Below are 24813 nucleotides of genomic sequence, written 5' to 3'. Positions count from 1 at the left end.
GCCGTAAACTACCGCCACTTCCTTTTGTCTTATTGTCAAATGTCCAGTCTATTAGAAATAAAATAGATGAGCTGGAGACGTACGCCAAGTTTAAACGAGAAGTCAAAGACACATGCCTTCTTGCTTTCACCGAGACATGGCTCAGTGATACGGATCAAGACTCCGACCTGACTCTAACTGGGTTTGGTAACCCAATTCGCATGGACCTGTCACCGGAGATTACCAGCAAAAGTCGAGGTGGTGGACTAAAATTGAAAGTCAGTATAGTAGTGGAGATCTGAGAGCTGCCTGGAAAGGAATAAAATCTATGGCATCAATTAATCAGTCATCTTGCGAGACCAGGCAGCTCATCCGAGTAAATGGTGTGGATGATAACAACTTGGCAAACTGTTTTAATTCATATTTCTCTTGGTTTGAAAGGTCTGGTTTTATAAATAATATCTCCATGTTGCGGGAGTCTTTATCCCCACAGAATGATATTGTGATATCACAGGAAAATGTCACTAATCTCCTTAAAAGGATAAATACACATAAGGCTGCTGGCCCTGACTCCATCTGCGGTCGCACTTTGCGACACTGTGCTGACCAGCTCAGTGAAGTGTTTACACGATTAATTCAGATGTGTGTTGAGAACGGCCAGATACCAACTATGTGGAAGACATCCACCATAATTCCTATTCCTAAAGCTAGTAATCCAAGGGAACTGAATGAATTTAGGCCAGTCGCTCTAACGTCTCTTGTAATGAAGGTTCTTGAGAGAATACTGAAGGATGAAATTGTATCCCTTATAAATGGCAAACTAGATCCATTGCAATTTGCGTATCAGCCTGGGAAAGGTGTGGATGATGCTAAGATTTTTATCTTAGACAGGTTATATAAACACCTTGAGAAACCCAGTGCACATGCAAGGCTTTTATTTGCTGACTTTTCCTCAGCTTTTAATAAAATGCAGCCTCATATTTTAATTGAACGTCTTGCTTCCTACTTTTATCTACCTGATCAGGTTTTATTGTTGCTCTTACATTTTTTAACAGACAGAATTCAGCGAGTATTTGTGAATGGTCATATGTCCGCCTCCATCACTTCCAACACAGGCTCTCCACAGGGCTGTGTCCTTTCTCCTTTGCTATTTATTATGTATACTGACAGCTGCAGGTCCTCCCAAGTGGACAGCCATCTGGTGAAATTTTCTGATGACACAGCCCTACTGTCACTCCTCCAGGGGGCCCAATCAGATCATGGTTGTGCATTACCCTCGTTTGTGAAGTGGTGCGATGATAACTACCTGGACTTAAACGTGACAAAAACCAAGGAGTTGATCATTGATTTTAGGAGGAACCGTTCTGATCCTGCTGAATGCTCTATACATGGAGGAAATGGTGAAATTGTGGAGTCATACAAGTATTTAGGTACAATATTTGACTCCAGACTCAAGTTTGACAAAAACACAGAGTCTATGGTTAAACGGGGCCAACAACGTATCCATCTACTGCAGAAGCTGAATTCGTTTAATGTTTCCAAGAACATTTTATGCAACTTTTATCATTCCTTTATTGAAAGTCTGTTGACGTTTTCTTTTATTTGTTGGTTTTATGGTCTATCCGTGAACTGTCTCAGCAGCATCACTAAAGTCTGTTCCAAGATCATCGGAGTCCAGCTAACGGACTTAAGTTCTATCTGGAAAAAAAGGGTCATCCAAAAAGCTAGGAAGATCATTAGTCATCCTGACCACATCCTCAGTCAGGAATTCTGTTTGATGCCTTCGGGGCGGCGTTACTTCCCCCCCCTGAGGAAGACAAACAGATTTGCAAATTCATTCATTCCTTCGGCCATCAGGCTTTTAAATGTGGTGACAGCTAAAAACTGACTTGAGTCAATGTGTATGTTTATTTTTTAACATCTATAAACATCTTAAATTTTTACTTGCTTCGACTGCCCATGCCCACCTGCGGTACTGAGTAGTTGCTGTATGTGTTGTTGTTGTTGTCAGTTTGTTGTACGTTTATGTGACTGAGGCTGCAAACTGAATTGCCCTGCGGGGATAAATAAAGCTGTTGAATTTGAATTTGGATTTTTTTTTTGAGTTCTGTGTGTGGCCCTGCGATGGACTGGCGAACTGTCCAGGGTGTACCCCGCCTATCGCCCGATGTAGCTGAGATTGGCACAGCACCCCCCGCGACCCTCTGGTTGAGGATAAAGCGGTAGATGATGACATGATTTTGAGTTCCATGTTTGATGTTCCATGTTTGATGTTCAATGTTTGATGTTCCATGTTTGATGTTCCATGTTTGATGTTCCATGTTTGATGTTCCATGCTTGATGTTTGTTTTGAGTCACCGGGAGGCGACATTTAAGGTCATGCGTGGCTCACACGGTGGTGTAGTGGTTAGCACTCTCGCCTTGCAGCGAGAAGACCCGGGTTCGAGCCCCGGTTGGAACAAGGGCCTTTCTGCATAGAGTTTGCATGTTCTCCCCGTGTGTGCGTGGGTTCTCTCCGGGTTCTCCGGCTTCCTCCCACAGTCCAAAAAAAACATGCAATGTGGGGATTAGGTAAATTGAACACTCTAAATTGACCATAGGAGTGAGTGTGAGAGTGAATGGTTGTTTGTCTCTATCTGTTTGTGGCCCTGCGATGGACTGGCGAACTGTCCAGGGTGTACCCCGCCTATCGCCCGATGTAGCTGAGATTGGCACAGCACCCCCGCGACCCTCTGGTGGAGGATAAAGCGGTAGATGATGACTGACCCTGTCATGCGTCACTTGTCCATGTAATTTTACTGTGAAAATCCCCCTATTTTGAAGTTTTCTTGTCCCTTGTCTGCGTGCACTTTACTTTTCCCCTCCTTGATTACCCCAACCTGTTTCATGTGTCTTGTTTGTCATCTCCCTGATTCCTCTGTGTGTTTCCTTTGTCTTGTTGTGAGTTTGTCTTCGTATGTCACCGTCTCCACGCGTACTTTTTGAGCTCTTCTCTCCGTCTAGTATTTTTGATTGTTTTTTAGTGCATTTGTTTGTGCACGTGAGTGCTTCTGTGCCTCTGTGAAACTCTGCTTATCTGTTCCAGTCAAAGTGACTCTCACAGCGATCCCCCGCCTGCGTTGATACACTATTTGAGGATCTTTGTTCCTGTCTACCTGCCATGTTTTTTCGTGTTTTAATAAAGACTGTTACTTACCACTGTCTGGGTCCAGTCCTGTTCGTTACAATATGGTGTTTTTTTTACCACCTCAATGGTTTGCAATAGGTTTTACCGTCATAATGACAAGTTTACGAAAACATTTCATCAGACTTTCCATGACTGCAGGTGTCATTTTAGCTTTGTAGGATTTTGGTTTGCTGCATAATCAGAATGGTAATAGTTTGCAGATCCATAATCGTGATAATTAGTTGCAGCACTATCTAAACGAATTTAAAACTGTATTCTGCAACTTTTAAACATAAACAAATGTCAAATTAGTTCACACAAGGCTGATGACCTGCCCACATTCAGGAGCCTGCACACAGGAAGTGACAGACGGAGACAGCGGCAACATTGTGCTTGACAGAGCCTGTTCTCAAATGAAGGATGCAGCGTACAAATAACGTGACATCATTTCTGTTCATGAATGTGAAACAGAGGCATTATAATAATAAAAAAACACCAAAAATTATTTCGTTTATTACCAGTAGGTTTACAACATGATTAGATATGACGTATCAGAAGCATTATGTCACGTGAATTAAGAAACAATGACTTTGCTTGGTGTTTGCAGAGCTTTAGTGCACCGTTTATGTAACACGTGTTATGTGACATATCAAGGACCAATCATCTCTGGGTTTGAACTTAAATAGGCAAATAAACCATTTTAATGAATGTCAGTCTGCAGGCAAGCAGCACGACAGCTGTCACCCTTCAGCCTTGGTAAGTGAATTTCAGGATTGTTTTCGTGATATTGTTTTTATCTTAGTGTTTATTCGATGAGTGGAATTTCCCTCAAGTGTAATGCAGCATTTCCCACTCTTCTGCCATAGGTTTCTTCTGGTGAAAATGGATATGTGCTTTGTTGCTCTGCTGGTTTAAAGCTGCAGTGCGAGGAATCCTTTCTGCTCTTTGAGAACAGAAATGATTATTTGTATGCTGTGTCATTTTGCTGTCAAGAAATACCAAAACTGGAATGAGGGATTCTTAAATATTCATCCATTCAAACTGCTCAATGACTGATTTTATTAGCAGTACAATTCACTTCTGAACCTTTTGGTGGGCTCTTCTTTGGGTTTTCAGTCATGCCGCAAACATTTTGCCGCCATCTTGCTTTACTAGCGCAATGTTGCTGTTGCCTCCGTCTGTGTTGACAAAATAAATTGCTTCATGTTTGCTGTGCATATATACATATACATATACATATAAACACACACACACACACACACACATACATAAACACATATATCTTTCAGTGCTTGCTCCTTGTGAAAAATGTTGGGTTTCTCAATAACTTTGTAAAGCCTCATCTGTTTTGAACTCCGTAAAACACTCCATTTTCCTCACTCCTATATTTCAGGAAATATGCCGCTGTACCGCGTGTGTGGAATATTTGCACTCCTTAGTGTAGGTTTGATTTCCTTCACACCACCTTGTGATGGGGGGAAAATCCTGGTGTTCCCAGTAGATGGCAGCCATTGGATCAATATGAAGATTCTTCTGGAGGAGCTTCATGCCAGGGGACACACCATGACTGTGATCAGGGCGTCCACCAGCTGGTACATTCCAGAAAAGTCTCCCCTGTATACATCAATAACAATTGAACTGGATGAAGCTTTAGAAGACTTTTTTGAATTGTACCTACAGGAGCATATGAGGGTATGTCATCCAGGAAGCCTCACATGATCATGTAGTATTGCAGTATCATGATTTGAAAAAAATAACCAGATTTTTTTACTTTATTATTTTTTTCAGCTGCAGAGAGAAGGGGGTTCAGCATTTGCATTCTTCAAAATCACCAAGGATTTTATGTCTATGCTATCTACAGCACATTTAATGTGGTCTGAGGCCCTTGGCAAAATCCTTGATGATAAAACTATGAACAAAAGCTTAATGGATTCTCAGTATGATGTTCTTCTCACTGATCCCGCCATGGCACCAGGAGTGCTCCTTGCAAAGTATCTCAAACTGCCCCTAGTGCTCAACGTTCGATGGATCACCAGTGGAGAAGGCCACTTTGCAATTGCCCCCACTCCACTCTCTTATATCCCAGTACCAGGATCGGGTTTAACCGACAAAATGACTTTCATGCAGAGGATCAAAAACCTGTTTTTCTACAGCACTGTAGTTATTCAGCAGAAATTCATGGTAGGGCCCCACTATGATGCCATCTGTGATAAATATTTCGAGGGTGGATGCGACGTCATCTCGCTTTTTCAGGAAGCAGACATCTGGCTGTTCAGGTCAGACTATGTGTTTGATTTCCCTCGGCCCACCATGCCGAACATCGTCTACATTGGTGGGTTTCAGTGCAAACCGGCCCAACCTCTGCCAGCAGATCTGGAGGAGTTTGTTCAGAGCGCTGGGGAACACGGAGTGATCATCATGACCCTGGGAACTTTTGTTAATGCTTTACCCAAAGAGGTGACAGATGAAATTGCCAGCGTGTTCGCCAAGTTGCCTCAGAAGGTAAAGTGACAATTGTTCAAATGTGCAATGGTTTGTATACTGAATTTGGTTTGTACATAGCTTTTCTGGATCAAACTTTACATTATGATATTAACACTTACTGCACAGTGTAATGATAAAAGAAAAATTAGAGCATCTGTGCTCATCTTCCTTTTACTCTGTAATCAATTTTGTAGAAAAATTGCAACTAAATTTATGGACTGTTGCACTTTTCCGTTGGTGCAGGTACTTTTCCTCACCAGCACTTAAAGTACTTGTATCCTTCCCACAGATTGTAGATAAAAAAACGATTGTAGTCTTCCAGACAATACTGGCTGTCAGTCACATTGGTGTCCACTCATATTATGTGCTGCGTTTTTAGCATCTATTTTCCCCTAAATGGGAACATAACTTCCAAAACAGACATCATGTGCTATCGAAGAAGACCTGAAATAATGTATTTGAGTCCATGAACATTTACTGATGTACTGACATCAAGTCGGAAGTAGGCAATTTTTTTCATAGACTTCTATTCAAACACAATTTTAGCTCAGTCACACCTGGTGGCTAACTGCTACTTGTCTGCATGGGCTTCACATTTCAAACCAGAAGACTATGCCATTTTTATATCGAGTCTGTGCTCTTTATAGGCTTCTTACTACTGCTATATCTTTATGACAGCGACCGAACAACAATATAAACACCTACAATCTAAGGGAAAGCAAAGGTTGTTGGGTTCTTCTGCTAATCATCTTGTACACAAGATGCTTTTGCCACACTGTCTCTCTGCTGTCTGATGGACTCTTCTTGTTTTCTGATCAGGTGATCTGGAGGCACAAAGGGGAACGACCCTCCACTCTGGGCAACAACACACTGATCGTGGACTGGATGCCGCAGAAGGACCTCCTCGGTCACCCACAGACCAAAGTCTTTATAGCGCATGGGGGAACCAATGGAGTCCATGAGGCCATTTACTATGGTGTCCCTGTCTTGGGGATTCCCTTGTTCTTTGACCAGTTTGACAACCTTCTGCGTTTGCAGGAGAGAGGAGCTGCAAAGATCATTCAGCTGGGCGAGGTTAATGGACAGAGGCTTGAACAAGAACTGAAGGAGTTGCTCTTTGAAGAGCGCTACAGAGAGAACATCCAAAGACTTTCACGTTTGCACCGAGATCAGCCAATAACACCCATGGATCAGGCCATCTTCTGGGTGGAATTTGTCATGCGCCATAAAGGAGCTCCCCACCTGCGTACAGAGGCTTATAAGATGCCCTGGTACTCATACTACAATGTAGATGTACTGCTAGTACTGCTGACTGCAGTGGCTGTATTGCTGTACTCTGTTTTTGTCCTTTTTAGATGTCTGTGCTGCAGAAGTAGAAGAAAACCCAAAACCAAACAACACTGAGAAGTCAAACTTGTGTAGAAATATGCTTCAACAGGTTCTCTAAAGAACTGGTTTGTGACCATTTTAAGTGATATTTATGTTTTAGGATCTCATTGGAGTTTGTTTAATTTGCCAAGATCTGATCCAGTGTTAATTGGACCAATAACTACATAGAATTCTGTATTGTTTCATAACTTATTTACATCTTAAGGTGTATTATTTTTAAGCCTTTGTAAAAATAACGATCAGACTAAGCTACCATGTAAGATGTACAAATAAAGTAATCTCTCTTCTGTTTCAAAATCATTTGTCATTGTGGCAGATTTGTGGTGATACAATCATTAATCTCATTGAGTAATTTCTTTAATTTTACATTCAATGTTACATTAAAATATTTGAAGCAAAATTCAGATCACTGTCTCTATTAATCAGTGTTGTACAATGTGATAGTCTCACATATGCCACTTTGATACAAAGGTAAATGCATTTTCATCATTATAAATGGAACATTTTGACGGACTATTGCACAAAAATCTTTTTTTTTGATGTATCACATGTCCACATCCCCCTTTCCAAATCCTGAACTAATACAAGAAATATTGTGCACTGAAAAGAATATGTTTCCTTGTAAAGAAACAACTATGAGACCAAATTTCCACTGGACTAGACAGTAAAATAGAGTTAATCATCTTTTTGGTTCAATTTTATATGGTACTACTTTACCTTTGGAGAAAATTGAAAGAAAGAACAGAAGTGATTTTGTATTTTTATGTTTGTTGCAGGAGATTCCCGCCATATGATGTGATTCAATTCCATGTAAAATCAAAATATCAGAAACACGCCACGGACAATCAGGTTTTGTGGGAAACTTATGGATCCCTTGTGTTGCACATGTTACTCTTCTTAAATAGTCTAAAAACAGATGCCTAGAAATAATCAGAGGCTTGAGGAGAAATCTCTCTTTGATAAAACAAAAGCTCATGTAGTTTTTCTTTATGAGTGAGGTCGATGAATCTTAGTTAAATCACATTTGAATTCATTATTCAGTGATATACTCTGCTTGAGACGGTGATGAGAAAAACACATATGCAAGCAGGGGGGTGATTTGAGCCCTGAAACCACATTAAGTAATAATAAAGAATCATCGTTGGATTTGTGTGTGTGGTTTGCATAACTAATGCATGTGGACATACATATATATATATATATATATATATATATATATACATTCATATATATATATATATATATATATGTATATATCTCTGATCTTCTTCCTTTCCTCACCCACCTCATTAACACATCTCTATCATCTGGTTGCTTTCCGGACTCTCTTAAAGAGGCCAGAGTGACCCCCCTCCTTAAAAAACCCACCCTTGACCCGTCTGGAGTAAGTAACTACAGACCTGTCTCTCTTCTTCCTTTTCTCTCCAAAACTCTGGAGCGTGCTATCTTTAATCAGCTCTCCTCCTACCTTCACCGGAACAACCTTCTTGATCCTCTTCAGTCTGGTTTTAAAACAGGTCACTCGACCGAAACTGCACTTCTTGCTGTCAACTCCACTGCCAGGGCTGCCTCTCTCTCCTCTGTGCTCATCCTCTTGGACCTTTCTGCAGCGTTTGACACAGTTAACCATCAGATCCTTACTTCCTCCCTTCAAGAACTAGGTGTCTCAGGCTCTGCACTTACCCTATCTCGTCCTATCTTCAAAACCGAACATACAGAGTAACCTGGAAAGGATCCGTGTCGGAACCCTGTCCTCTAGCTACTGGGGTCCCTCAGGGTTCTGTCTTGGGCCCGCTCCTCTTCTCTCATTACACCAACTCTTTTGGTTCTGTTATTCTCTCTCATGGTTTTTCCTATCACAGCTAGGCCGATGGCACCCAACTCATTCTCTCTTTTCCCAGCTCCGACACACATGTAGCAGAACGGATCTCCGCTTGTCTGACCGACATCTCTCAGTGGACGTCTGACCATCACCTGAAACTCAATCTCGACAAGACTGAGTTTCTTTTTCTCCCAGGAAAGGGCTCTCCCACCACAGACCTGACCATCACCCTCGACAACTCTGTGGTAACTCCTTCTCATACGGCAAGGGACCTGGGTGTGACACTTGATGACCATCTCTCCCTCACTGCCAACATTGTTGCAACAGCTTGATCTTGCAGATACATGTTGCACAACATCAGAAGGATACGGCCTCTTCTAACCCAGAAGGCGGCACAGGTTCTGATCCAGGCTCTTGTCATCTCACGCTTGGATTACTGCAACTCCCTCCTGGCTGGTCTCCCTGCGTGTGCCATACGACCTCTGCAACTAATCCAGAATGCAGCAGCTCGACTGGTCTTCAATTTACCAAAATTCTCCCACACTACACCGCTCCTCCGCTCCCTTCACTGGCTTCCTGTAGCTGCTCGCATCCGCTTCAAGACTCTAGTGCTTGCGTTCCATGCTACAAACGGGTCCGGTCCAGCCTACATCCAGGACATGATCAAAACCTACACCCCAGCCCGCCCACTCCGCTCTGCATCGGCAAACCGGCTCGCTGCCCCCTCACTGAGAGGATTGCAGAGGCATTCGCAGAACTCGAGACTGTTCACTGTCCTAGCTCCCAAATGGTGGAACGAGCTCCCCATCAACATCCGGACAGCGGAAAGCCTCCACATCTTCCGCCGCCGACTAAAAACACATTTCTTCCGAAAAAACCCCCCAAAAAAACCCGTATACATCGCACCTATGACTAGCACTTCATAGTTTGGCTTACTTGAAGCTCTTTCTTACTTCTAGCTCTTATTTGTACCCAATTGTTTAAATGCACTTATTGTAAGTCGCTTTTGATAAAAGCGTCTGCTAAATGACATGTAATGTAATGTAATATAATAGCTTCTGTGTATAGTCTCCCTTGATTTAATTGATGTAAATCATAAAAAGAAATCTAAATTTAATTATGAGTTGGCATTATGTCAAGCAAATACCTCATATCATTCACAGTAGTTGACAAAACAGATGCTTAATTGAGCAAATCTGCAAATATTAGCTAATATTTTCTTGGCAACAGCAACAATCCACTACTCTTGCATGTGTCTCAGCACCAGTGCTGCACGTGGCTCAGTCATGGATGTTTACCACAGGTGCCATTCGTTCTCGCTGACAAAAACGACTTTAACTTTAAAAGACTTTGGATTGCAAATGTTACTTTAATAACCAATTTCAAATGAGTATCCATCAATTTTCTAGAAAACCGCCAGAAAAAACTGCATGTAAATCAATTTTTTATGTCATAATGAAACAGTATAAACCAATAAATGTGAAGTTTTCTTTTGACATAAGTTTCTGCACTCGGAGGAATGGAGTCACTGGCTGGAGGGGTCGAAGTAACCGTTTCTGGTGTGGACTGATCACAGCAACCTCAAGTATCTCCAGGCAGCTAAGCGCCTAAACCCCAGACAGTCCAGGTGTCCCTTTTCTTTACCCATTTTCACTTTGTTGTTTTATATCGTCCCGGTTCTCACTGATGTCCTGTCCAGAATTCATGATTCTCCTGATAGTATTGATTCTGCTGTCGCTATTCTCCCTCCTAACCTGGTAGTGGGCTCTGTTGTGGCAGCCTGTCAGGTCTCTGTGGCGCGTAAGCTGTCCTATTCCCAGCCTCATAGGAAACTCTTTCTTCTGCCGGTGCCTTCAAGACCCTGGTGTCACACCTCTCTGGATTTCGCCAACGGGTTGCCACCATCGGAGGGGAAGACCAGAATTCTGACTGTGGTCGATCGATTCTCCAAGATGGCGCACTTCATTCCCCTGGCCAAGCTTCTGTCCGCCAAACAGACTGCAGAGGTGAATCTCAACGAGGTGTTTAAGCTCCATGGACTGCCCCTGGACATCATCTCGGACCATGGCCCCCAGTTCATCTCACGCTTCTGGGCTGAATTCTGCCTTCTCATCGGGGCCCGGTCCAGTCTGTCCTCTAGTGACCATCTGCAGTCCAACAGCCAGTTGGAGCGACACAATCAAGAACTTGAGACGTTGCTTCGTTGCCTGGTTTCTAACACTCTGGCATCATGGGTCAAAGCACTTCCCTGGGTAGAATAAGCCCACAACTCATTGGTCTGTACCTCCACTGGTTTTTCTCCGTTTGAGTGTTGTTATGGCTACCAACCCCCTTTGTTCCCCTCACTTAACCGTGATGTTTGAGTCCCCTCTGGGCAGCTTCTGGTAGGGCTGTGTCATCGTGCCTGGGCCTGAGCGTGGAGGAAGCTGCTCTCTACGTGCAAACTGTTCAAGAGGGCAGCCGATCGGTGTCGCTCCACGGCCCCCTCCCTACGTGGGCGTGAACACCCCACTTTCCATGTCTCGTGTCAAATCTGTCAATGTGTCTCCCTTGCTTCCCGCACCCAGACCCCCTCCTCTCCCCCGGGTTCTCGACGGCGAGCCAGTTGATACCGTTCTGTGGATTTTAGACTCTCGTTGCTGGGGAATACTTGGTCGACTGGGAGAGTTATGGTCCTGAGGAGAGGTCGTGGGTCCCTGGCCGGGACATCCTCGACCCCTCTCATCAGGGACTTTAATTGGTCTCAGTAGGCTTAACCTCTTCCTTCCCCCCTCCCTTCATATTTGTTCCCAACATCCCGGGATGCTTGTCTCTCCTCCTTGTCTACCCAGAAAGTGTTCCATGTTTGATGTTATGTTTGATGTATGTTCTTGGTGTTTGTTTTGAGTCGCCAGGAGGCAACTCTTGAGAGGAGGGCTCTGTCATGCTCCGTTTGTTCATGTCATTTTACTGTGAAAATCCCTGATATTTTGAAGTTTTCTTGTCCATTTTCTGCGTGCGCTTTACTTTTCCCCTCCTTGATTACCCCAACCTGTTTCACATGTCTTGTTCGTCACCTCCCTGATTCCTCTGTGTATTTAACCACACCCCCTTCCTTTGTCTTGTTGTGAGTTTGTCTTCGTATGTCACCGACTCTACACGTACTTTTTGAGCTCTTCCCTCCGTCTTATAGCATTGATTAGCTATTTGAGGATCTTCGTTACTGTCTCCCTGCCTTGTTTTTTCGTGTTTTAATAAAGACTGTTACTGACCACCGTCCTGCATCTGGGTCCAGTCCTGTTTGTGTCGTGTTTTTTTACCACCTCAACGGTTTTACCGTCATAACGACAAGTTTACGAAAAAAATTCATCAGGCTTCCCATGACTGCAGGTGTCATTTTAGCTTTGTAGGATTTTGGTTTGCTGCATAATGCGTAATAGTTTGCAGATCCATAATTGTGATAATTACGGAGACAACAGGAACATTGCGCTTGACAGAGCCTGTTCTCAAATGAAGGATGCAGCGTACAAATAACGTGACATCATTTCTGTTTATGAATGTGAAACAGAGGCATAATAATAAAAAAAAACACCAACAATTATTTCGTTTATTACCAGTAGGTTTACAACATGATTAGATATGACGTATCAGAAGCAATATGTCACGTGAATTAACAAACAATGACTTTGCTTGGTGTTTGCAGAGCTTTAGTGCACCGTTTATGTAACACGTGTTATGTGACATAACAAGGACCAATCATCTCTGGGGTTTGAACTCAAATAGGCAAATAAACCATTTTAAGGAACGCTAGTCTGCAGGCAAGCAGCACAACAGCGGTCACCCTTCAGCCTTGGTAAGAGAATTTCAGAATTGTTTTTGTGATGATGTTTTTATCTTTCCCTCAAGTGTAATGCAGTATTTCCCACTCCTGCTCTGCTGGTTTAAAGCTGCAGTGCGAAGAATCCTTTCTGCTCTTTGAGAAGTGAAATGATTATTTGTATGCTGTGTCATTTTGTTCTGTCAAGAAATACCAATACTAGAGTGAGGGATTCTTAATTATATCCAATATATCCATTGAAACTGCTCAATTACTGATTTTATTAGCAGTACAATTCACTTCTGAAACTTTTGGTGGGCTCTTCTTTGGATTTTCAGTCATGCCACAAATGTTTTGCAGGCATCTAGCTTTACTAGCACAATGTTGCTTTTGACTCTGTCTGTGTTGACAAAATATATCGCTTCACATGGGATCTGAACACCTATATACAGAGAACTTCTTAAAACACTCCATTTTCCTCATTTTTAATTTCAGGAAATATGCCGCTGTACCGCGTGTGTGGAATATTTGCACTCCTTAGTGTAGGTTTGATTTCCTTCACACCACCTTGTGATGGGGGGAAAATCCTGGTGTTCCCAGTAGATGGCAGCCATTGGATCAATATGAAGATTCTTCTGGAGGAGCTTCATGCCAGGGGACACACCATGACTGTGATCAGGGCGTCCACCAGCTGGTACATTCCAGAAAAGTCTCCCCTGTATACATCAATAACAATTGAACTGGATGAACCTTCAGAAGACTTTTTTGAATTGTACCTACAGGAGCATATGAGGGTATGTCATCCAGGAAGCCTCACATGATCATGTAGTATTGCAATATCATGATTTGAAAAAAATAACCAGATTTTTTTACTTTATTATTTTTTTCAGCTGCAGAGAGAAGGGGGTTCAGCATTTGCATTCTTCAAAATCACCAAGGACTTTATGTCTATGCTATCTACAGCACATTTAATGTGGTCTGAGGCCCTTGGCAAAATCCTTGATGATAAAACTATGATCAAAAGCTTAATGGATTCTCAGTATGATGTTCTTCTCACTGATCCCGCCATGGCACCAGGAGTGCTCCTTGCAAAGTATCTCAAACTGCCCCTAGTGCTCAACGTTCGATGGATCACCAGTGGAGAAGGCCACTTTGCAATTGCCCCCACTCCACTCTCTTATATCCCAGTGCCAGGATCGGGTTTAACCGACAAAATGACTTTCATGCAGAGGATCAAAAACCTGTTTTTCTACAGCACTGTAGTTATTCAGCAGAAATTCATGGTAGGGCCCCACTATGATGCCATCTGTGATAAATATTTCGAGGGTGGATGCGACGTCATCTCGCTTCTTCAGGAAGCAGACATCTGGCTGTTCAGGTCAGACTATGTGTTTGATTTCCCTCGGCCCACCATGCCGAACATCGTCTACATTGGTGGGTTTCAGTGCAAACCGGCCCAACCTCTGCCAGCAGATCTGGAGGAGTTTGTTCAGAGCGCTGGGGAACACGGAGTGATCATCATGACCCTGGGAACTTTTGTTAATGCTTTACCCAAAGAGGTGACAGATGAAATTGCCAGCGTGTTCGCCAAGTTGCCTCAGAAGGTAAAGTGACAATTGTTCAAATGTGCAATGGTTTGTATACTGAATTTGGTTTGTACATAGCTTTTCTGGATCAAACTTTACATTATGATATTAACACTTACTGCACAGTGTAATGATAAAAGAAAAATTAGAGCATCTGTGCTCATCTTCCTTTTACTCTGTAATCAATTTTGTAGAAAAATTGCAACTAAATTTATGGACTGTTGCACTTTTCCGTTGGTGCAGGTACTTTTCCTCACCAGCACTTAAAGTACTTGTATCCTTCCCACAGATTGTAGATAAAAAAAACGATTGTAGTCTTCCAGACAATACTGGCTGTCAGTCACATTGGTGTCCACTCATATTATGTGCTGCGTTTTTAGCATCTATTTTCCCCTAAATGGGAACATAACTTACAAAACAGACATCATGTGCTATCGAAGAAGACCTGAAATAATGTATTTGAGTCCATGAACATTTACTGCTGTACTGACATCAAGTCGGAAGTAGGCAATTTTTTTCATAGACTTCTATTCAAACACAATTTTAGCTCAGTCACACCTGGTGGCTAACTGCTACTTGTCTGCATGGGCTTCACATTTCAAACCAGAAGACTATGCCATTTTTATATCTAGTCTGTGCTCTTTATAGGCTTCTTACTACTGCTATATCTTTATGACAGCGACCGAACAACAATATAAACACCTACAATCTAAGGGAAAGCAAAGGTTGTTGGGTTCTTCTGCTAATCATCTTGTACACAAGATGCTTTTGCCACACTGTCTCTCTGCTGTCTGATGGACTCTTCTTGTTTTCTGATCAGGTGATCTGGAGGCACAAAGGGGAACGACCCTCCACTCTGGGCAACAACACACTGATCGTGGACTGGATGCCGCAGAAGGACCTCCTCGGTCACCCACAGACCAAAGTCTTTATAGCGCATGGGGGAACCAATGGAGTCCATGAGGCCATTTACTATGGTGTCCCTGTCTTGGGGATTCCCTTGTTCTTTGACCAGTTTGACAACCTTCTGCGTTTGCAGGAGAGAGGAGCTGCAAAGATCATTCAGCTGGGCGAGGTTAATGGACAGAGGCTTGAACAAGAACTGAAGGAGTTGCTCTTTGAAGAGCGCTACAGAGAGAACATCCAAAGACTTTCACGTTTGCACCGAGATCAGCCAATAACACCCATGGATCAGGCCATCTTCTGGGTGGAATTTGTCATGCGCCATAAAGGAGCTCCCCACCTGCGTACAGAGGCTTATAAGATGCCCTGGTACTCATACTACAATGTAGATGTACTGCTAGTACTGCTGACTGCAGTGGCTGTATTGCTGTACTCTGTTTTTGTCCTTTTTAGATGTCTGTGCTGCAGAAGTAGAAGAAAACCCAAAACCAAACAACACTGAGAAGTCAAACTTGTGTAGATATATGCTTCAACAGGTTCTCTGAAGAACTGGTTTGTGACCATTTTAAGTGATATTTATGTTTTAGGATCTCATTGGAGTTTGTTTAATTTGCCAAGATCTGATCCAGTGTTAATTGGACCAATAACTACATAGAATTCTGTATTGTTTCATAACTTATTTACATCTTAAGGTGTCTTATTTTTAAGCCTTTGTAAAAATAACGATCAGACTAAGCTACCATGTAAGATGTACAAATAAAGTAATCTCTCTTCTGTTTCAAAATCATTTGTCATTGTGGCAGATTTGTGGTGATACAATCATTAATCTCATTGAGTAATTTCTTTAATTTTACATTCAATGTTACATTAAAATATTTGAAGCAAAATTCAGATCACTGTCTCTATTAATCAGTGTTGTACAATGTGATAGTCTCACATATGCCACTTTGATACAAAGGTAAATGCATTTTCATCATTATAAATGGAACATTTTGACGGACTATTGCACAAAAATCTGTTTTTTTGATGTATCACATGTCCACATCCCCCTTTCCAAATCCTGAACTAATACAAGAAATATTGTGCACTGAAAAGAATATGTTTCCTTGTAAAGAAACAACTATGAGACCAAATTTCCACTGGACTAGACAGTAAAATAGAGTTAATCATCTTTTTGGTTCAATTTTATATGGTACTACTTTACCTTTGGAGAAAATTGAAAGAAAGAACAGAAGTGATTTTGTATTTTTATGTTTGTTGCAGGAGATTCCCGCCATATGATGTGATTCAATTCCATGTAAAGTCAAAATATCAGAAACACGCCACGGACAATCAGGTTTTGTGGGAAACTTATGGATCCCTTGTGTTGCACATGTTACTCTTCTTAAATAGTCTAAAAACAGATGCCTAGAAATAATCAGAGGCTTGAGGAGAAATCTCTCTTTGATAAAACAAAAGCTCATGTAGTTTTTCTTTATGAGTGAGGTCGATGAATCTTAGTTAAATCACATTTGAATTCATTATTCAGTGATATACTCTGCTTGAGACGGTGATGAGAAAAACACATATGCAAGCAGGGGGGTGATTTGAGCCCTGAAACCACATTAAGTAATAATAAAGAATTATCGTTGGATTTGTGTGTGTGGTTTGCATAACTAATGCATGTGGACATACATAGATATATATATATATATACAGTACATATATATATATATATATGTATATATCTCTGATCTTCTTCCTTTCCTCACCCACCTCATTAACACATCTCTATCATCTGGTTGCTTTCCGGACTCTCTTAAAGAGGCCTGAGTGACCCCCCTCCTTAAAAAACCCACCCTTGACCCGTCTGGAGTAAGTAACTACAGACCTGTCTCTCTTCTTCCTTTTCTCTCCAAAACTCTGGAGCGTGCTATCTTTAATCAGCTCTCCTCCTACCTTCACCGGAACAACCTTCTTGATCCTCTTCAGTCTGGTTTTAAAGCAGGTCACTCGACCGAAACTGCACTTCTTGCTGTCAACTCCACTGCCAGGGCTGCCTCTCTCTCCTCTGTGCTCATCCTCTTGGACCTTTCTGCAGCGTTTGACACAGTTAACCATCAGATCCTTACTTCCTCCCTTCAAGAACTAGGTGTCTCAGGCTCTGCACTTACCCTATCTCGTCCTATCTTCAAAACCGAACATACAGAGTAACCTGGAAAGGATCCGTGTCGGAACCCTGTCCTCTAGCTACTGGGGTCCCTCAGGGTTCTGTCTTGGGCCCGCTCCTCTTCTCTCATTACACCAATTCTTTTGGTTCTGTTATTCTCTCTCATGGTTTTTCCTATCACAGCTAGGCCGATGGCACCCAACTCATTCTCTCTTTTCCCAGCTCCGACACACATGTAGCAGAACGGATCTCCGCTTGTCTGACCGACATCTCTCAGTGGACGTCTGACCATCACCTGAAACTCAATCTCGACAAGACTGAGTTTCTTTTTCTCCCAGGAAAGGGCTCTCCCACCACAGACCTGACCATCACCCTCGACAACTCTGTGGTAACTCCTTCTCATACCGCAAGGGACCTGGGTGTGACACTTGATGACCATCTCTCCCTCACTGCCAACATTGTTGCAACAGCTTGATCTTGCAGATACATGTTGCACAACATCAGAAGGATACGGCCTCTTCTAACCCAGAAGGCGGCACAGGTTCTGATCCAGGCTCTTGTCATCTCACGCTTGGATTACTGCAACTCCCTCCTGGCTGGTCTCCCTGCGTGTGCCATACGACCTCTGCAACTCATCCAGAATGCAGCAGCTCGACTGGTCTTCAACTTACCAAAATTCTCCCACACTACACCGCTCCTCCGCTCCCTTCACTGGCTTCCTGTAGCTGCTCGCATCCGCTTCAAGACTCTAGTGCTTGCGTTCCATGCTACAAACGGGTCCGGTCCAGCCTACATCCAGGACATGATCAAAACCTACACCCCAGCCCGCCCACTCCGCTCTGCATCGGCAAACCGGCTCGCTGCCCCCTCACTGAGAGGATTGCAGAGGCATTCGCAGAACTCGAGACTGTTCACTGTCCTAGCTCCCAAATGGTGGAACGAGCTCCCCATCAACATCCGGACAGTGGAAAGCCTCCACATCTTCCGCCGCCGACTAAAAACACATTTCTTCCGAAAAAAACCCCCCAAAAAAACCGTATACATCGCACCTATGACTAGCACTTCATAGTTTGGCTTACTTGAAGCTCTTTCTTACTTCTAGCTCTTATTTGTACCCAATTGTTTAATTGCACTTATTGTAAGTCGCTTTTGATAAAAGCGTCTGCTAAATGACATGTAATGTAATGTAATATAATAGCTTCTGTGTATAGTCTCCCTTGATTTTAATGATGTAAATCATAAAAAGAAATCTAAATTTAATTATGAGTTGGCATTATGTCAAGCAAATACCTCATATCATTCACAGTAGTTGACAAAACAGATGCTTAATTGAGCAAATCTGCAAATATTAGCTAATATTTTCTTGGCAACAGCAACAATCCACTACTCTTGCATGTGTCTCAGCACCAGTGCTGCACGTGGCTCAGTCATGGATGTTTACCACAGGTGCCATTCGTTCTCGCTGACAAAAACGACTTTAACTTTAAAAGACTTTGGATTGCAAATGTTACTTTAATAACCAATTTCAAATGAGTATCCATCAATTTTCTAGAAAACCGCCAGAAAAAACTGCATGTAAATCAATTTTTTATGTCATAATGAAACAGTATAAACCAATAAATGTGAAGTTTTCTTTTGACATAAGTTTCTGCACTTGGAGGAATGGAGTCACTGGCTGGAGGGGTCGAAGTAACCGTTTCTGGTGTGGACTGATCACAGCAACCTCAAGTATCTCCAGGCAGCTAAGTGCCTAAACCCCAGACAGTCCAGGTGTCCCTTTTCTTTACCCATTTTCACTTTGTTGTTTTATATCGTCCCGGTTCTCGCAATGTTAAGGCTGATGTCCTGTCCAGAATTCATGATTCTCCTGATAGTATTGATTCTGCTGTCGCTATTCTCCCTCCTAACCTGGTAGTGGGCTCTGTTGTGGCAGCCTGTCAGGTCTCTGTGGCGCGTAAGCTGTCCTATTCCCAGCCTCATAGGAAACTCTTTCTTCTGCCGGTGCCTTCAAGACCCTGGTGTCACACCTCTCTGGATTTCGCCAACGGGTTGCCACCATCGGAGGGGAAGACCAGAATTCTGACTGTGGTCGATCGATTCTCCAAGATGGCGCACTTCATTCCCCTGGCCAAGCTTCTGTCCGCCAAACAGACTGCAGAGGTGAATCTCAACGAGGTGTTTAAGCTCCATGGACTGCTCCTGGACATCATCTCGGACCATGGCCCCCAGTTCATCTCACGCTTCTGGGCTGAATTCTGCCTTCTCATCGGGGCCCGGTCCAGTCTGTCCTCTAGTGACCATCTGCAGTCCAACAGCCAGTTGGAGCGACACAATCAAGAACTTGAGACGTTGCTTCGTTGCCTGGTTTCTAACACTCTGGCATCATGGGTCAAAGCACTTCCCTGGGTAGAATAAGCCCACAACTCATTGGTCTGTACCTCCACTGGTTTTTCTCCGTTTGAGTGTTGTTATGGCTACCAACCCCCTTTGTTCCCCTCACTTAACCGTGATGTTTGAGTCCCCTCTGGGCAGCTTCTGGTAGGGCTGTGTCATCGTGTCTGGGCCTGAGCGTGGAGGAAGCTGCTCTCTACGTGCAAACTGTTCAAGAGGGCAGCCGATCGGTGTCGCTCCACGGCCCCCTCCCTACGTGGGCGTGAACACCCCACTTTCCATGTCTCGTGTCAAATCTGTCAATGTGTCTCCCTTGCTTCCCGCACCCAGACCCCCTCCTCTCCCCCGGGTTCTCGACGGCGAGCCAGTTGATACCGTTCTGTGGATTTTAGACTCTCGTTGCTGGGGAATACTTGGTCGACTGGGAGAGTTATGGTCCTGAGGAGAGGTCGTGGGTCCCTGGCCGGGACATCCTCGACCCCTCTCATCAGGGACTTTAATTAGTCTCAGTCGGCTTAACCTCTCCCTTCCCCCCTCCCTTCATATTTGTTCCCAACATCCCGGGATGCTTGTCTCTCCTCCTTGTCTACCCAGAAAGTGTTCCATGTTTGATGTTATGTTTGATGTATGTTCTTGGTGTTTGTTTTGAGTCGCCAGGAGGCAACTCTTGAGAGGAGGGCCCTGTCATGCTCCGTTTGTTCATGTCATTTTACTGTGAAAATCCCTGATATTTTGAAGTTTTCTTGTCCATTTTCTGCGTGCGCTTTACTTTTCCCCTCCTTGATTACCCCAACCTGTTTCACATGTCTTGTTCGTCACCTCCCTGATTCCTCTGTGTATTTAACCACACCCCCTTCCTTTGTCTTGTTGTGAGTTTGTCTTCGTATGTCACCGACTCTACACGTACTTTTTGAGCTCTTCCCTCCGTCTTATAGCATTGATTAGCTATTTGAGGATCTTCGTTACTGTCTCCCTGCCTTGTTTTTTCGTGTTTTAATAAAGACTGTTACTGACCACCGTCCTGCATCTGGGTCCAGTCCTGTTTGTGTCGTGTTTTTTTACCACCTCAACGGTTTTACCGTCATAACGACAAGTTTACGAAAAAAATTCATCAGGCTTCCCATGACTGCAGGTGTCATTTTAGCTTTGTAGGATTTTGGTTTGCTGCATAATCAGAATGGTAATAGTTTGCAGATCCATAATTGTGATAATTACGGAGACAACGGGAACATTGCGCTTGACAGAGCCTGTTCTCAAATGAAGGATGCAGCGTACAAATAACGTGACATCATTTCTGTTTATGAATGTGAAACAGAGGCATAATAATAAAAAAAAACACCAACAATTATTTCGTTTATTACCAGTAGGTTTACAACATGATTAGATATGACGTATCAGAAGCATTATGTCACGTGAATTAACAAACAATGACTTTGCTTGGTGTTTGCAGAGCTCACATAACACGTGTTTATGTAACACGTGTTATGTGACATAACAAGGACCAATCATCTCTGGGGTTTGAACTCAAATAGGCAAATAAAGCATTTTAAGGAACGCTAGTCTGCAGGCAAGCAGCACAACAGCGGTCACCCTTCAGCCTTGGTAAGTGAATTTCAGAATTGTTTTTGTGATGATGTTTTTATCTTTCCCTCAAGTGTAATGCAGTATTTCCCACTCCTGCTCTGCTGGTTTAAAGCTGCAGTGCGAAGAATCCTTTCTGCTCTTTGAGAAGTGAAATGATTATTTGTATGCTGTGTCATTTTGTTCTGTCAAGAAATACCAATACTAGAGTGAGGGATTCTTAATTCTATCCAATATATCCATTCAAACTGCTCAATTACTGATTTTATTAGCAGTACAATTCACTTCTGAAACTTTTGGTGGGCTCTTCTTTGGATTTTCAGTCATGCCACAAATGTTTTGCAGGCATCTAGCTTTACTAGCACAATGTTGCTTTTGACTCTGTCTGTGTTGACAAAATATATCGCTTCACATGGGATCTGAACACCTATATACAGAGAACTTCTTAAAACACTCCATTTTCCTCATTTTTAATTTCAGGAAATATGCCGCTGTACCGCATGTGTGGAATATTTGCACTCCTTAGTGTAGGTTTGATTTCCTTCACACCACCTTGTGATGGGGGGAAAATCCTGGTGTTCCCAGTAGATGGCAGCCATTGGATCAATATGAAAATTCTTCTGGAGGAGCTTCATGCCAGGGGACACACCATGACTGTGATCAGGTCGTCCACCAGCTTGTACATTCCAGAAAAGTCTCCCCTGTATACATCAATAACAATTAAAGTGGATGAACCTTCAGAAGACTTTATTGAATTGTACCTACAGGAGCATATGAGGGTATGTCATCCAGGAAGCCTCACATGATCATGTAGTATTGGAATATCATGATTTTAAAAACAATAACCAGATTTTTTTACTTTATTATTTTTTTCAGCTGCAGAGAGAAGGGGGTTCAGCATTTGCATTCTTCAAAATCACCAAGGATTTTATGTCTATTGTATCTACAGTACATTTAATGTGGTCTGAGGCCCTTGGCAAAATCCTTGATGATAAAACTATGATCAAAAGCTTAATGGATTCTCAGTATGATGTTCTTCTCACTGATCCTGCCATGGCACCAGGAGTGCTCCTTGCAAAGTATCTCAAACTGCCCCTAGTGCTCAACGTTCGATGGATCACCAGTGGAGAAGGCCACTTTGCAATCGCCCCCACTCCACTCTCTTATATCCCAGTGCTAGGATCGGGTTTAACCGACAAAATGACTTTCATGCAGAGGATCAAAAACCTGTTTTTCTACAGCACTGTAGTTATTCAGCATAAATTCATTGTACGGCCCCACTATGATGCCATCTGTGATCAATATTTCGAGGGTGGATGCGACGTCATCTCGCTTCTTCAGGAAGCAGACATCTGGCTGTTCAGGTCAGACTATGTGTTTGATTTCCCTCGGCCCACCATGCCGAACATCGTCTACATTGGTGGGTTTCAGTGCAAACCGGCCCAACCTCTGCCAGCAGATCTGGAGGAGTTTGTTCAGAGCGCTGGGGAACACGGAGTGATCATCATGACCCTGGGAACTTTGGTTAATGCTTTACCCAAAGAGGTGACAGATGAAATTGCCAGCGTGTTTGCCAAGTTGCCTCAGAAGGTAAAGTGACAATTGTTCAAATGTGCAATGGTTTGTATACTGAATTTGGTTTGTACATAGCTTTTCTGGATTAAACTTTACATTATGATATTAACACTTACTGCACAGTGTAATGATAAAAGAAAAATTAGAGCATCTGTGCTCATCTTCCTTTAACTTTTTAAATTTATGAACTGTTGCACTTTTCCGTTGGTGCAGGTACTTTTCCTCACCAGCACTTAAAGTACTTGTATCCTTCCCACAGACTGTAGATAAAAAACGATTGTAGTCTTCCAGACAATACTGGCTGTCAGTCACATTGGTGTCCACTCATATTATGTGCTGCGTTTTTAGCATCTATTTTCCCCTAAATGGGAACATAACTTACAAAACAGACATCATGTGCTATCGAAGAAGACCTAAAATAATATATTTGAGTCCATGAACATTTACTGCTGTACTGAAATCAAGTCAGAAGTAGGCAATTTTTTTCATAGACTTATATAAACACAATTTTAGCTCAGTCACACCTGGTGGCTAACTGCTACTTGTCTGCATGGGCTTCACATTTCAAACCCGAAGACTATGCCATTTTTATATCGAGTCTGTGCTCTTTATAGGCTTCTTACTACTGCTATATCTTTATGACAGGGACTGAACAACAATATAAACACCTACAATCTAAGGGAAAGCAAAGGTAGTTGGGTTCTTCTGCTAATCATCTTGTACACAAGATGCTTTTGCCACACTGTCTCTCTGCTGTCTGATGGACTCTTCTTGTTTTCTGATCAGGTGATCTGGAGGCACAAAGGGGAACGACCCTCCACTCTGGGCAACAACACACTGATCGTGGACTGGATGCCGCAGAAGGACCTCCTCGGTCACCCACAGACCAAAGTCTTTATAGCGCATGGGGGAACCAATGGAGTCCAGGAGGCCATTTACCATGGTGTCCCTGTCTTGGGGATTCCCTTGTTCTTTGACCAGTTTGACAACCTTCTGCGTTTGCAGGAGAGAGGAGCTGCAAAGATCATTCAGCTGGGCGAGGTTAATGGACAGAGGCTTGAACAAGAACTGAAGGAGTTGCTCTTTGAAGAGCGCTACAGAGAGAACATCCAAAGACTTTCACGTTTGCACCGAGATCAGCCAATAACACCCATGGATCAGGCCATCTTCTGGGTGGAATTTGTCATGCGCCATAAAGGAGCTCCCCACCTGCGTACAGAGGCTTATAAGATGCCCTGGTACTCATACTATAATGTAGATGTACTGCTAGTACTGCTGACTGCAGTGGCTGTATTGCTGTACTCTGTTTTTGTCCTTTTTAGATGTCTGTGCTGCAGAAGTAGAAGGAAACCCAAAGCCAAACAACACTGAGAGGTCAAACTTGTGTAGAAATATGCTTCAACAGGTTCTCTGAAGAACTGGTGTGTGACCATTTTAAGTGATATTTATGTTTTAGGATCTCATTGGAGTTTGTTTAATTTGCCAAGATCTGATCCAGTGTTAATTGGACCAATAACTACATAGAATTCTGTATTGTTTCATAACTTATTTACATCTTAAGGTGTCTTATTTTTAAGCCTTTGTCAAAATAACGATCAGACTAAGCTACCATGTAAGATGTACAAATAAAGTAATCTCTCTTCTGTTTCAAAATCATTTGTCATTGTGGCAGATTTGTGGTGAAACAATCATTAATCTCATTGAGTCATTTCTTTAATTTTACATTCAATGTTACACTAAAATATTTGAAGCAAAATTCAGATCACTGTCTCTATTAATCAGTGTTGTACAATGTGAATCTTCTCACATATGCCACTTTGATACAAAGGTAAATGCATTTTCATCATTATATGTCTCACATGTCCACATCCCCCTTTCCAAATCCTGAACCAATACAAGAAATATTGTGCACTGAAAGGAATACGTTTCCTCGTAAAAAAAAAACAACTATGAGACCAAATTTCCACTGGACTAGACAGTAGAATAGAGTTA

General features: G+C 42.7%; 3 protein-coding genes across 3 annotated transcripts; all 3 read left to right on the top strand.

Moving 5' to 3' along the window:
- Positions 1-3870: 3870 nt before the first annotated feature.
- Positions 3871-7422, top strand: LOC131458473 (UDP-glucuronosyltransferase 2C1-like). Its single transcript, XM_058627600.1, has 4 exons — positions 3871-3901; positions 4539-4837; positions 4934-5647; positions 6449-7422. Exons 2-4 carry the CDS (start codon positions 4544-4546, stop codon positions 7031-7033), a joined length of 1593 nt encoding a protein of 530 aa, XP_058483583.1. The 5' UTR covers positions 3871-3901; positions 4539-4543; the 3' UTR covers positions 7034-7422.
- Positions 7423-12632: 5210 nt separating this feature from the next.
- LOC131458466 (UDP-glucuronosyltransferase 2C1-like) lies at positions 12633-16016 on the top strand. Its single transcript, XM_058627590.1, has 4 exons — positions 12633-12672; positions 13132-13430; positions 13527-14240; positions 15043-16016. Exons 2-4 carry the CDS (start codon positions 13137-13139, stop codon positions 15625-15627), a joined length of 1593 nt encoding a protein of 530 aa, XP_058483573.1. The 5' UTR covers positions 12633-12672; positions 13132-13136; the 3' UTR covers positions 15628-16016.
- Positions 16017-21220: 5204 nt separating this feature from the next.
- On the top strand, positions 21221-24341 carry LOC131458461 (UDP-glucuronosyltransferase 2C1-like). Its single transcript, XM_058627583.1, has 4 exons — positions 21221-21267; positions 21727-22025; positions 22123-22836; positions 23608-24341. Exons 2-4 carry the CDS (start codon positions 21732-21734, stop codon positions 24190-24192), a joined length of 1593 nt encoding a protein of 530 aa, XP_058483566.1. The 5' UTR covers positions 21221-21267; positions 21727-21731; the 3' UTR covers positions 24193-24341.
- The last annotated feature ends 472 nt before the right edge of the window (positions 24342-24813 follow it).

Source organism: Solea solea, chromosome 4 (genome assembly GCF_958295425.1).
Source record: "Solea solea chromosome 4, fSolSol10.1, whole genome shotgun sequence".
NCBI lineage: Eukaryota > Metazoa > Chordata > Actinopteri > Pleuronectiformes > Soleidae > Solea > Solea solea.
This window is presented reverse-complemented; position numbering and strand designations above follow the sequence as displayed.

Excerpts from the sequence above, each read along its gene's own strand:
- LOC131458466 (XM_058627590.1), top strand. The coding sequence starts at position 13,137 with ATGCCGCTGTACCGCGTGTGTGGAATATTTGCACTCCTTAGTGTAGGT. Across the intron at positions 13,431-13,526 it reads ACCTACAGGAGCATATGAGG|CTGCAGAGAGAAGGGGGTTC; the intron begins GTATGTCATCCA and ends TATTTTTTTCAG. Across the intron at positions 14,241-15,042 it reads TCGCCAAGTTGCCTCAGAAG|GTGATCTGGAGGCACAAAGG; the intron begins GTAAAGTGACAA and ends TTTTCTGATCAG.
- LOC131458461 (XM_058627583.1), top strand. The coding sequence starts at position 21,732 with ATGCCGCTGTACCGCATGTGTGGAATATTTGCACTCCTTAGTGTAGGT. Across the intron at positions 22,026-22,122 it reads ACCTACAGGAGCATATGAGG|CTGCAGAGAGAAGGGGGTTC; the intron begins GTATGTCATCCA and ends TATTTTTTTCAG. Across the intron at positions 22,837-23,607 it reads TTGCCAAGTTGCCTCAGAAG|GTGATCTGGAGGCACAAAGG; the intron begins GTAAAGTGACAA and ends TTTTCTGATCAG.
- LOC131458473 (XM_058627600.1), top strand. The coding sequence starts at position 4,544 with ATGCCGCTGTACCGCGTGTGTGGAATATTTGCACTCCTTAGTGTAGGT. Across the intron at positions 4,838-4,933 it reads ACCTACAGGAGCATATGAGG|CTGCAGAGAGAAGGGGGTTC; the intron begins GTATGTCATCCA and ends TATTTTTTTCAG. Across the intron at positions 5,648-6,448 it reads TCGCCAAGTTGCCTCAGAAG|GTGATCTGGAGGCACAAAGG; the intron begins GTAAAGTGACAA and ends TTTTCTGATCAG.